The sequence below is a fragment of the Diceros bicornis genome, chromosome 36 (assembly GCF_020826845.1).
Source record: "Diceros bicornis minor isolate mBicDic1 chromosome 36, mDicBic1.mat.cur, whole genome shotgun sequence".
In the NCBI taxonomy this organism is placed as follows: domain Eukaryota; kingdom Metazoa; phylum Chordata; class Mammalia; order Perissodactyla; family Rhinocerotidae; genus Diceros; species Diceros bicornis.
Window position 1 is genome coordinate 32,974,417 of NC_080775.1, and position 14,120 is coordinate 32,988,536.

A 14,120-nucleotide genomic window follows, 5' to 3' on the forward strand; every position below is an offset into this window, starting at 1 on the left:
GAGATCTAGCTCGCTGACCTCCTTACATGCCTTTTTCCCCACCCTTCTGGGCCTGCATAATCAAAACAATAGATCCCCATTGTCCAAAGATGATGCTTTGCAATTCTGAGGACCTTCAGCCTGGGTGACACCCAGCTCGGTGAGCAGTCAAAGTTGCTAAAGAGGTCAAATAATATGAAGTCTGAAAAATAACCTTGCATTTATGAAGTTTTGGAATTGAATAGGAGTCCAGTGAACAGAAGCTATGTTTTAGTAGGTTAGAGAATAAGAGGGAGAGGAAGTGGAAATTGGAAGTATAGATCCTTCAAGAAATGTTTCTGTGACATAATAGAGAAAGATGAGTCTGTGAGACATGAGTGAGAAGTGAAGTGTGGGAAAGTTGGAAGTGTTTTGAATAAAATAGAAGGGAGAGACAGACTTGTGAGAAGATTGAATCAAAGAACTAGTAAAAACCTGTGGTTCACATTTATAATGATTATTACTTCTTTAAAAATATCAAATATATCAAACATTGATATTTATTGTCTGTTCATGGACTTGCTGTCTTATTCTATTTTCTGTATATTTGAAGTATTTGATCAAAAAATAAACTATGGTTTTTGTCTTGCACATACTAAAAATGTTAAGAGATTAAGAAGTAATCTGTATGTTGATTCATTGATTATTTTGATTAAGAATTATTCTCTATGCCATGGATCATGATTTTTCAAAGAATTAGGACAAAATTTTCTTTTTTTTTTTTTATAATTTTATTTATTTATTTATTTTTCCCCAAAGCCCCAGTAGATAGTTGTATGTCGTAGTTGCACATCCTTCTAGTTGCTGTATGTGGGACGCGGCCTCAGCATGGCCGGAGAAGCGGTGCGTCCGTGTGCGCCCGGATCCGAACCCAGGCCGCCAACTGCGGAGCACGTGCACTTAACCGCTAAGCCATGGGGCCGGCCCAAAATTTTCTAATCATAAGTGCTAATTTAGATTCTTGTGATACCTGAAGCTGTTCATTTATGAGTATTCATTATCATGCAATGTTATATAATAGAAGACTAGGACATCAAGCTGAAATCTTTATGAAACCGGTAATGTATGCTGAAAGTGACTGATTCTTCTGAATAATTCGTGAGGTCATCGTATGTACTTGCCACTTGTTTCATTTTCTTCAAGCTAGAGGGCTGTAAATTCCCAGATGTTTTAAACTTAAATTCAGTTTTGTATAAAGAGGAATTAACAATTACTGCCCTGTTTACAACATCAAATGATCGTTAAATAGTTTGAGAACAAAAGGCTTGACTCAAAGATGCAGTGGGTTTGATCCTGTGCATCTGGTGTCATCTGATAGAACGCTAGTGGTTTTGAGTGCCCTGGCCTTTCCAAAGCTTCTACTACTCAAGTTTACTCTGAAAATCATCCCATCTACGAACACCTGAAAACTTGAGCTTGCTCCTGGCCCTCAGACCTCTGCTCTGCTGATTGAGAGGAGGCAGTAGTGCACCAAGAGAGGCTGGAATTTTCAGTGTTCAGTTTTTCTATTTTATAACTTCCCAGATATAATTGGAACCTTGCTCTTCTTTCTTTGTTCAAAAGTAAATAGAAGCCACAGTGGTAATAATGTCAGAGTTGGAAGCAGGATTTACTATTAACAAACCCTTGGGTGGCAGATAATTGAGGTTAAATATTCTGGATTGGCTTCCTTCTTTCCTGAGTTATTTTTTCTGTTGATTTATTTTTAATTGAAGCTGGTATCTTATTTTTTAAGCGTATGTATTGATATATAAGACTAGATTCAATCTTACCCTTTCCCTGGGAAAATTCTTGGAGAGTTTGTTTTAAATAACCAAATAAACCAAGAGGAAACCCTTTCCAAAAGTCAAACTGGTGAAAAGCAAAATTACTGTATATACAGGTAGTTTTAAAATAGTCACACTTACATTCTCTGGAAATGATATAATCTTTACATGGGTAATGGAAGCTAGAATTTCTTTTGTGAAGAAAGATTTCAAACACATAGCAGAGTAGAATAATGCTCCCACATATATATAAACTTAATAATTATTAAGGTTTTGTAGCACTTGCCTTATCTAGTTTTTTTTCCCTTTTCATTGAAATATTTCAAACAGCTCTGTAGATCTCAGACATCATGTCATTTCTCCTTTGCTTGCTTCTGGGTGTGCGACTCTTAAAAAATTATGGGCATTTTCTTGCATAACCAAATGTCATGATCGTACCTAATGAAATCAAGCATAATTCCTTGGCATGATACGTACTCCGTATTCACACTCCCTCATTTATCTCCCAAATATGTAATTTACTCTGAAAGCAACAGTAATAACACCCTGAACTTTCCTTGTTCCAAGTCTTTTGGGAATTGATAATACTGCCCTGAAGACCTGGGTGGGCGAGGTAATCCAGATGGAGCCACTGGAAAGGGTGTGCTTTAAAACTAGCTTTCTTGGGGGGCTGCGTTCCTTTTAGCTGCTGATGAAGCCTATAGGCCTGAAAGCTAAATAACTCTTCTTTGTAAATGACCAATTCTCAATGTTTCAGCAAAGATAGAAAGGAAGGATGGAAGGAGCAGAATCACAGGAGTCATAGAGCTGGAAGGAAACTGGAGATCATGAGGGTTGGCATTGGGCCTTGGGAGAAATAGTTGTGTTGTAAAATTTAACCTTTCTGAGGACCTGTGTATTTTTGGAAACAAGGAGATTCTAGGGAGCAGAGAAAGCCACTAGGGAGTGTTGTTCAGGGATTATACTCTGCTAATCTCCTTTCTGATCCTCTCAATTCTAAATGCAAACGGTATGTAAAGGAGCACCTTGGAATAAAGCAGACCTGGCATACAGTGAGAGATTGAAGTAGAAATGATTTAACAGGTGACACATTTTAATGCACGAGCTGTACGTTTCCTATTTCAATCTGGTGGAAAATCGGAATGGCATTTCTCATTGTTTTGGCCATAAATCCATCTTCCTGGTCCTAAATAGGACCAGGAAGGATGTGGATGGCTATCACAAAACAAAACAAAACAAACTCAAGCATTTGCTATTGATAATGGATCAGCAACATCGTATTTATATATTAAAGATGGTCTACATCATGTTAGATTTATTTGGTATGTTTACTGTCAGCTAAAGAGATCTAGTTTAAGCTCAGTGTTGAAAGTGAATGTTAATTTTTAAACTTCAATACGCTGATCCTGTTACTTGAGGGACTCTTACTGAAGGAGAATAACGTTCCTCTTAAGATTTTGAAATAAAAATTTCCATTTTACTGTTGACTTTCTATTGTTTCTTATTTTTTTTTTTTCTTTTTTTTTTTTTTTTGTGAGGAGATCAGCCCTGAGCTAACATCCGCCAATCCTCCTCTTTTTTTTTTTTTTTTTTTTTTTTTTTTTTTTGCTGAGGAAGACGGCCCTGGGCTAACATCGGTGCCCATCTTCCTCCACTTTATATGGGACGCCGCCACAGCATGGCTTACCAAGCAGTGCGTCGGTGCGCGCCCGGGATCCGAACCGGCGAACCCCGGGCCGCCGCAGCGGAGCGCGCGCACTTAACCGCTTGCGCCACCGGGCCGGCCCCTGTTTCTTATTTTTATGTATCTCTTCCTAATTTAGTTTTTTTGAGCATAATGTTTGTATTCATTTAGAATCATCTCTAAAAATGAACAAAAGTTGGAAGAAAAAGTAAAATAGTGAATTTTTTCCAATAAATGCTAAATCTGCATTATGTCTTGTTCCTTAGTCAACTAATTCAAGAAAATATACTGCTTTGAAATGTAACTCATTTTTGAAGGAAATTCAAGGTTTGAGGAATATAAGTAAAAGTAATTTGTGAACTGTTAATGTTAGTTACCGTTTTGTTCTATTTGAACAAGAATTTGTTATACATCCATACTCATATTTCGATAATTTTGTATCTACAGTCATGCACTGCCTAATGACGTTTCGTAACATTAGTACCGTGTAGCCTAGGTGTGTAGTAGGCTACACCATCTAGGTTTGTGTAAATACGCTCTATGACGTTTGCACAATGACGAAATCGCCTGGTGACACATTTCTCAGAACATGTCCCCATCATTGTTAAGCGACACGTGACTGTAATAGCTAATAGATTTCTTTAAAGGTTAGTATTTGGCTTTAGAATGCACTTTACATTTTCATCCAGTGTATTGAAGGTGATAATACTTTGCTTTGAATAAAATTTGATTTTTGTGTGTGTGTGTGTGTGTGAGGAGATCAGCCCCGCGCCAACATCTGCCAATCCTCCTCTTTTTTTTTGCTGAGGAAGACTGGCCCTGGGCCAACACCGGCGCCCATCCTCCTCCACCCTACATGGGATGCCACCACAGCATGGCCCGCCAAGCGGTGCGTCTGTGTGCGCCCGGGATCTGAACTGGCGAACCCCAGGCCGCCACAGCGGAGCACACGCGCCCAACCGCTTGCGCCACCGGGCCGGCCCCTAAAATTTAATGTTTTGAAGGTAATTTCATCAGGTGTGAGGCAATCACAGTCAAATTTCAGAAAAACATTTTGTTTTTATACTTCTTATAATCACAAAAAAATGTGTACACATTTGTTTTAGTGTTTGAGAGATTGTTAAAGATTTCCTGTCATTTGTAATGATTTTCTATGAGGTTTGGGTACTTTTTGTTTGATGTTCAAGTTCTCCTTCTTAGTTTTAGTAACCAGTATTTTGTCACTAGTGGTAATGGGAAAATAACTAAGTATAAACACAGTTATTCTTTTTATCCTTTTCTCTGGTTGTTTTTTTTTTTTAGTAAAAGAGTAGGTTGGGCAGAGGGGATAGAGGGGAGCAGTTGTTTAAGGAGTATAGAGTTTCAGATTTGCAAGATGGAAATGTTCTAGAAATCTGTTTCACAACAGTGTGGAATATACTTACTACTCAGCTGTATACTTAAAAATGGTTAAGATGGGGGACCGGTCCTGGGGTGTAGTGGTTAAGTTTGGCAGGTTCCTCTTTGGCGGCCCGGGTTCACAGGTTCTGATCCCAGGCGCAGACCTACACCACTCGTCAGCCACTCTGTGGCAGCGACCCACATATAAAGTAGGGGAAGATTGGCACAGATGTTAGCTCAGGGCTAAGCGTAAGCAAAAAACTGAGGAAGATTGGCAAAAAAAAAATGGTTAAGATGGTAAATTTTATGTTATGTATTTTTAACCGCAATAAAAAAAAAGAATAACATCAGCAAAAAGAGTGGACTAGACATTGAAATTTGAAAAAAGGAAACATTAATTTTTGTAGTTTTTTCTTTGAATAAGATTCAGAGATTATTTACTTATTTTAATTTTTGTTACTACAACCTTTGTAAACCTCAAACTGTTAAAGCAATTACATTTGGAAAGCATGGAGGCTTTGGGAAATTTTCACTTCATTGATTAATTGTGAATACAACATCTTGACCGTATTCTTCAGAAATGTTAGTTTTCTGAGCCCTATCAGACAAAAAATTCTAGTGGTTCTCCAAAAAGGCATGGGCAAGAAAAACCTGGTTATGGTATTGAATGTATTAAGTAGAGACAGTGTCAGCTGAAGATGATGCCAACAGAAATAGTTCAGGAAAAATGCTTGCCTTTAAATAGGTATGTTCTCTACTGCAGCAGACCTCTATTTTGGCAAGTAATAAATACCTTTTTAAAAGTTAATGGGTATATATTTGATATCAGGTATGTTAATATACTGTGATAGGTACTGCCAGTGTAAGTTGGTCTTCCAGGTCCTTAGAACTTTCTAGTTTTACATTTTCTAAGGGCTTGTTTACTGCTTTGTACTTGGTATAGGAAAAAGAGCCCTAAGTTATACACATACACACAGTTTGAATTAAATGAAGTTTGTTTACTTAAAAGTAGTTGTGTGAAGTATTTTTAGCACTGTGTTTTAATACTAAAGACACAAAATTATTTTCTTAATTTTTATACATATTTTTAAGTATTAAGACTGAATTCTTTGATCTTTGTTTCTTTACCTAAAAGAATTGAAAATACTAATTTCATAGGTTAAGTTAAATGAGATGACTTATGTGAAGCACAAGTGCAGTGCTTGGCACAGGGTTTTGCCTTTATCACTATAGTAGGTTAACTGGTTAAAATGGTGGCAGTTAGGCTCTAAGATGAAGTGGCTTATGATGGTTAAAACTACATTGCATTAGGAATCCTTGCTCGAGTAACGTAAACCTATTTCCCGTGCTTACGTAGGCCTCCAGAGGGTAGGGAGAAGAACAGCTGATTTGTGGTTGTTTATTATAGGTGGAGTTCTGATAGGATGTCATAAACTTATGTAAAATAGTTTGCTTTATGCTCCTAAATTTGTACTTTGGATTTCTGTTAGAGCCTTTAAAACATTGTAAAAATTCTTTCATGCCATTTTGGCTCTGAAAATCTAAAATATATTTTATTTCTGGATTTTAGATTTTATGGTAAGACCAAATTTCATTACCATGTTTTTTCAGGAGCTAAATTGTTAGACTTTCCTATTTATGAATTCTGATCTTTGGACTGAAAGTGAAAAAAAGTTAAGGATACAATTTGGTGTGGCCATGTTTTTGTCACTGATTCAGATTTTGACTTCTACTTTTATGTAAATCCTTCGTTCTTTCTCCTTTCCTCACCTCAATTTTGAAGATTTTTAAAAATATTTTAACCTTTCAAAATCAAAGAATTAATACATGTAAGTTATTTAAGCTCTACATTCTTGATCAGTTTCTTTAAATGGAATATAATAATAATAAGAATAACAAAAGTGAGTATTTATTGAATACTCTGTATGTGCCGGGCACTGTTCTAAGTGCTTTACACACGTTGATTCAGTCCTCACAATAACTCTGTCGAAAGGTACTATTTTCATTCTCCTTTACAGTTGAAGAAAATAAGCCACAGAGAGGCTGAATAACTACTTGTCATAGGTCACACAGCTAGTAAAAGGCAAACCCAAAATTAGAACCCACGAAATCTGGCTTTAGATTTTATTAAGCAGTCCACGCTTTATTACCTAATACATAAGTATTCATAGATAATACATAGGTACTCAGTGATGAACCAGACAATTTCAGAGGGTATTACCTCAGAAAATCCATAGTTAGCAATAGTAATAATAAATAATGCTATATATAGTTATTGTATAGAACTGTGTATGTTCATATATACTATATATACACACATATATATATAGGACTATGCAGTAACTATTGTCCACATACATATGTACTGTATACTGTTACTCCTTCATTATTCAATGACAAATAATTTCATATTTAGATCCCAGCTCAGCTCTGACCCTGGATCTGTGAAGAGTGTAGAAAATTTAAATTTTATCCATTTTGGTGCATTAGTAATTGTTTCTGTATAATTCCTGCCACCAGTAGCCATTCTGTATGTTGAGCTGTAATTCTGGGGCCGCAAGGATGAGAGCATGCAGAGCTTTAGAATTATCTCTTACGACACAATGAGGAAGTCAGTGCTATTGCCTTTGGTAAAATTAATTTATTGAGTGTGTTCCTGGTGAGAAGCCAGTTAATTATCATATCCACCAAATTTGGGGGCATAGTTATTACTATTCTTTCATTGTGGTAAAAAATATAAAATTTGCCACCTGAAAAATTGTTTTAAGTATACAGTTCAGTAATCTTAAAAGTATAGTCACATGGTTGTGAAACAGATCTCCAGAACTTTTTCATCTTGCAAATCTAAAACTCTATACCCATTAAACAACAACTCTCTTTTTCCCCTTCCCTCAGTCCTTGGTAACCACTATTCTTTCTGTTTCTATGAATTTGACTACTTTTTAAATACTTAATATAAGTGGAATCATCAATATTCATCTTTTTGTCACTGGCTTATTTCACTTAGCATAATGTTCTTAAGGTTCGTCCATGCTGTAGCATGTGACAGGATTTCCTTCCTTTTTAAGGGTGAATAATATTCTTTTGTACGCATATACCACATTTTGTTACTATTACTACTTTTTAAGGTTGTTTTTGCCAAGTCGGTGCTCTTTAGGACTTATATACCAAGTGATTGATAGAAGAAATAAGAGAGAATAACTCAAGTGAATTGCAGTTTGCTTCATAGACGTTCCTGTAAAGAGTTGTTGTCAGTCAGAAATAAAAATTAACATGAAGTTTTGGATAATAAGTGGTTTTAGGCATTCATTCTGTGGTTTCTGGCTTTTGGCATGTCCATTTCCGATCTATTATTAGAAATGCTCTGTGTTGTTATTGTTAAGAGCAGTTTTAATATCCACTATTTGCCCTTATAAGATTATCTGCTGGGTAAAGGCCATTTTGGGCTCAGGATCTCACTCCAACTTACTTCTCTTTGTGCATTTGTTACTTTGAAATACATTTGGCTAGTAAGTTTTGATCAGTTTTACTTTCAGTCTTAACGAAACCAAATACAAGATTGATTTTTAGAAGTTCTAGAGCTAAAATGAATTTTGACTTCTATAGAGATCATGTTCGTTTTCATGGTACTTTTAAAATATATTATGATAAATGAAACATATTTCATATTGGTTAGAATATAAAATGCTCTAACTAGTCTAAATAGGAAATTCAAGATACTATAAGGATTAACCAGGTTAAAAAAAAAGATCAGCTAGAGCATTGTTTTTCAAAGGACAAAGAACCCCTAATTTTAATTTCATCATCACTGCTTATTGGAAGTATTATCAAAATAGACTATATAATTAAGAATGATTCGATTCTGTTATTTACTTTACTTTCAAGAGGGGAATTTTTTTAAAGAGACATACTATTCGACCATTTGTATTTACAATACCAGAAAGTGATCCACTTCTCCCTTTTTGTTTTATTTAAATTATAGATTTCAGGTAGTAGTTGTTTATGATCTACACACACAAAAAGGATTTGAGGCAACAACATCCACGTGTACTTTTCTTTAGAATTATAACATAGTAGATATAAAAATATTAGTCTTACATGGCTAACTCTGTTATCAATAAATATTTTCAATTGATACTCTTGGTAAAATTAAGAAAAATTTAACTTCACCGATTTTGCAATTTGTTAGCCACACTGTTTAAAAAAACAAAAAGCTCAATAAGAAAGAAAGACAGTAAAGAACTAAAATGAGACCAACTCTACATTTTTCATTTTGTGTTTGTCTTTATTTAGCACAATTAAATACGACTTTAAAAAAATAAAGTGAAATATTTTCTGTTTTTATTTAAGTATTCACATTTATAATATTATTTTTCATTTTCAAGCTTAAACTATTTGAAATATTCTTTAAACGGTTTTTTTCCATAGAAGAAACAGACCGTTTAGAGAATCCTGCCTTAATAAACACAAATCAAGATCGTTTTCCAACTTCTTGCTTAGATTGTTAGTGGATTTTTATTGTAGTTCTTGAAATTAAACTAGGTAATACAGAGATTTGATTTCTCAGGCAGCAGAGTTGATAGCACAATCTGCTCTATTGTGAATTCACATTTTTTTCATCCTTTATTAACTGTCTCGGTGCAGACTCAGTAGCTTTGTGACATTTGCAGCTCTACTGTGACATCATAAACCCCTTCGTAAGGGAAGCTGGCTGTGGATTGGAGCTAGTCTACTAGGTGCTAATCAAACACTGTTACAACATTGTGAGGTTTTCCCAGTTTTAAGTGTCATTATTAGGATCTTTTTTTTAATTGCAAAGCCACATAAGGCTGTCAATTGCATCATCTTAACTTATTTCTTCAGATTAACTGCTGTCTATAGTGGGATTTTTGGTGGATGTGGTGGCATCAGCATAATCTATGTTTCAGGCATCCTGTAGAAGAGGATTATTCTTCAGGAGACCTGGAAAAAAAGGTAAATTATGTCTACTGTGACTTCATTCTGTACACTTTTAGGGCCTCATAAATAGAGGTATAAAAATTTTGAAATATAAAATACATCCATTTTATGTTTTTAATTTGTTTTTTGAGCAATTGTCCACTTGAATGCTGGAATATGGTGAATATACTCGTAGATCTTCCTCTGGCTCTCTTCATTTAGGCTTTTTGTGCAAATGTTGCTCCTCTGAGAAGTTTCCACAACAAGCATATCTTAAATAGCTTCCTTGCACGCTCCCCCCACCTTGTCACTCTCTGATCCCGTACCCTGCTTTATTTTTCTGTTAAGAATTTAGCACCACCCAAAATTATGTATTTGTTTCTCCATCTATTTTCTGTCTCCTTCTAATCAAAGAGAGCAGAGACTTTTCTTGTTCACTGCTGTATCCCCACTGTCTAGACTGGTCCACGTGGCAGGCTCTCAATAAATATTTGTTGAGTGAATAAAAAAATTGAGTTAATTCATAAGTATGACATTTCTGTCATACTTTTTCTTTCCTTTTTTTTTTTTTTTTGTGAGGAAGATCAGCCCTGAGCTAACATCTATTGCCAATCCTCCTCCTTTTTTTCCTTTTCTCCCCAAAGCCCCACTAGATAGTTGTATGTTATAGTTGCACATCCTTCTAGTTGCTGTATGTGGGGCACCGCCTCAGCATGGCTGGACAAGTGGTGCGTCGGTGCGCGCCCAGGATCTGAACCCAGGTTGCCAGTAGCAGAGCACGAGCACTTAACCGCTAAGCCACGGGGCCGGCCCCAGATTTTTTCTTATTAAAAAGTTGTGGAATGAATATTCAACGTTTATAAGAAGGATTTCTCTATTTCCACCTGCTGTATGTATACTTTTTATCAAGTGAACTAACGTTTGTCTCTCTGTAACAGTAGTTTCTTTTAAGAAAGACTTAATCCCCTTCTTTTCCCAGAGCTTCTTTGGAATTCTATTTGCACATTATGAATAAAGTAATTAAATACTCTCTGTAGATTGCTCTTTGTCACTGTTTCTCAGATCTGTGTTTGCTGTCTGGGCTATCACCCAAGCATCACTCCCATAATTCTCCTTGCCTATTAAACATTTCCACCTGGCTGGCCTACCATTGCTTTCAACCTAACCTGCCTGACATTGAATCTCCCACCTTACACAAAACAAAAAGATGCTGCTGTGTCTACTCATTTTTGGTCTGGGAACATCGTGCGTGTTCTTGAATTATTCATTGCCTTTGTTCCTTCTATGCCATCTGTGTACCTACTTCAAGGGTGCTGTGTATTCAGGTGTGGCCCATGTGATCAGTATAATTATAGAATAATAATGCTAAGATGGCAAAGGTAGGGAGCCACATGAAATTTTTTTTTTAATGAATATGGTGAAGTTAAGCCTATTAAATCTACCAATACAGTTATAGACTTAATGCTGGTCACTTATCAGTTTTGGCAAAACCAGTGAAAATATAGAATATCTGACCATTTTCTAGATCTAAGAATTTTTTTTTTAAGGATACATTTGAATTCTAACTCTAGGGTGTGTCACTTGTGCTGGTTGTCTTTATTTTAGCAGTTTAACAAAAGAGTTGTCTCATGAGCTTTTGCACTGCCCAGAGTTTGGACAGAGAGAAGTTTCATTGTAATTATAGAATTCATATAACTTATCTCCAGAATTCTAGGAGTACACTGTGTATCATGGGTACATCTCCCTTTCCACAGCAGATGTTCTTGATACTAAGCCATTTTGATAAAGTGATTATTTAATAATTTAAAATCATGGAAATTATACTTGGAAGATAATTAAAGCAACTTAAGGCATGATTTATACTTATCAAAACCCCACAAATCTTTCTTGAGTTGTTCTTCAGTTCTTCAAAATATCTAATTTCTTTGAAGCTAGGGTATTTCCCCACAGAAAGTGAACGTGGACACCATCTACCATCTCAATCCACAGGTCCAGTCTGCAAGAATACTTGTAGTACTCTTGTGTACAATTTATTACATTTTGCTCAACCTCTGACGTATGCCCTCTCTGTAGGTTACTGCATATGTGGTTTTGGCTGTGCTGCCTTAGTGGAGCTGAAATCACAGCCTGCCTCAGCACTCTGCTCTGTAAGCTGTGAGGCAGGCTCTAGGGGCTCCATCATCATGGAGCAGTGGTTTTCAGTGTAGTGCACAGTAGCCTGGGGGAGACTCTGAGGACACTTTCAGGAGGTTTAGGAGGACAGAACTATTTTCACCATAATGCTAAGATTTATTTTCCTTTTTCTCGGTATTGGCATTTGCACTAATGATGCAAAAACAATGGGGAGTAAAACTGTTGGTGCCTTAGCACAAATCAAGTCAGTGGCACTGTGCTGTACTAGGAGACATTATATTCTTCACTGCCATTCACTTGCAGTTAAAAAAGTCAGTTTCACTTAAGAATATCATCAAGAATATCCTTGATGAAGCAGTAATTATTACCGGTTGTATTAAATCTTGACCCTTGAGTGCGTGTTAACATTCTGTTATGAAATTGGGATGTTCGCTGAAAGCGTTTCTGCTGTGTACTGAAAACTGATGGAGTTCGTGAAGAAAAACACTTGAGTTATTGTTTGAGTGGCAAGATGAACTAGCTGAATTTTTTTCACAGGACATCAATTTTCTCAAAAGAATGGCTCACAGCCAAACTATGACTATTCAAACTTGAGTATTTGGAAAACATTTTCTCAAAAGCAAATGAGGTGAGCTTGTCACTTCAAGGAGAACAGTTGACAGTGTTTATTGCCCGTGATAAAATTCAAGATTTTAAGCAGAAGTTTTGAATTTTGAAAACCTGCATCTGCCGTTTTGAGCTTGATAGCTTCCCAATATTTATAGTTTTCTGATGAGGTTGATGTTGATTTTAATGAAAGTGATTTTCTGATAGTGTATCATGGAATGTCTCAGCATTTGAGAGGTCTGCTTAACTCATTGAGCCAATATTTTCCAAATAACTACCACATGATGTTACAAAATCATGCATGGGTAAAAGATCCATCCAAAGTACAAGATCGATCAATGGATTTTAGTGTAACTGATATGGTTTCAGATTCTAACCTTTAAGAAACAGCCACTTGTTGAGTTTCGGTGTAGTATCAAAGAAGAATATCTACATTTTTCTGGCAAAGCTATTAGAATACTCCTCCTTTTCCAGTCATGTATTGGAGGGAGGTCCAAATTTTCTTCACATAAAATAACATACTGCAACAGATTCAGTGCCGAAGTTGGTATGAGAATTTAGCTGTTTTCAGTTATACCAGACATTAAAAGAATTTGTGAAAATGTAAAACTGACACTCTTGTCACTAAGGTTTTTTTTTGTTTTGGAAAACGTAACAATTTTGCATGAAATGCTATCTATGTTAGTATGTAATAGAATTATTTTTAAGTGAGTTAGTAAATATTTTTAAAAGTCTCGGTTTTAATTTCCAGTATGGTGAACATCTATACACGTAGCCAGTGGTGTGCTGGAGCTGGCTTGTGAGAGCTGATTGTGTGCCTCTTTTTCCAGCTTTGTGTTCCATGTCATCCATTGGTAGCTTGAAATCTGCCACAGTAGGAGTTTTTACATGACAGAAATCAGGAAAGGTTCTCCCTTCCTGAAAGCTGGCTGTTAAATGTTTACAGCACTCTACTGGATATAAAACACATAAACAAAAGCCGAGGTTATCAATAATTTCTGAGAGTGTAAAGGTGTCCTGAGACTAAAAAGTGTGAGTAGTAGTTGTGTGGCCAAAGGAGTACCTTTTGGTGATTGGTCCACACAGAGGTGGATGCCTTTCTATAATTCATACAGATTTGCCTCTTGCGCTGGGAACATTTGCAAAATAAATTCTTCCAATTTTTTTTTAACGTCTAGTTGTTAAATCTACTGGTTCCATTGTGGGATAACCTTTTTCTTTCCCCTAAAGTCTAAGGTAGACAGTAATACTCCGGGGGCAGATGGGCTGAATTTGCCCCTTGGGCTACATGTTGAGTGTCTCGGCCTTATTTTCTCACTTTTCTGTCCAACTGTTATCCAGACTCAGATCAAGGCCTGGCTCAAGCGGGGCTCCTACACAAAGCCTTCACTTACTGTTCAGCCCATGCTGGTCTCAAGTCTGTGCTCCTGTGACTGTCATGGCCTGTGCAATGGAGCAGTTAGTTCTGTAGTGTTTGGTGTGCTATTGTTTCTTAGATGTTCGTTTTATTAATTCTACTTTCTACCCTAGTGCACCTAATACAATGCTCCCCATATAGGCTTTCTTGCATAGATAAAAGAATTTTTACTTTTGGA

At 36.2% G+C, this 14,120-nt stretch overlaps 1 protein-coding gene across 11 annotated transcripts in view; it reads left to right on the plus strand.

Annotated features, from left to right (window-relative positions):
* CREM (cAMP responsive element modulator) overlaps positions 1-14,120 on the plus strand; it is a 67,303-nt gene that overhangs the window by 19,497 nt on the left and 33,686 nt on the right. For 2 of the 11 annotated variants that reach the window (XM_058532774.1, XM_058532773.1), the window contains exon 2: positions 9,712-9,822. The exons of the other annotated variants lie outside the window; for them this stretch is intronic. In XM_058532774.1, the coding sequence (XP_058388757.1) occupies positions 9,745-9,822 (78 nt within the window). In that variant the 5' untranslated portion in view covers positions 9,712-9,744. The remainder of the gene's footprint in view (positions 1-9,711; positions 9,823-14,120) is intronic. 11 annotated transcript variants of the gene reach the window in all.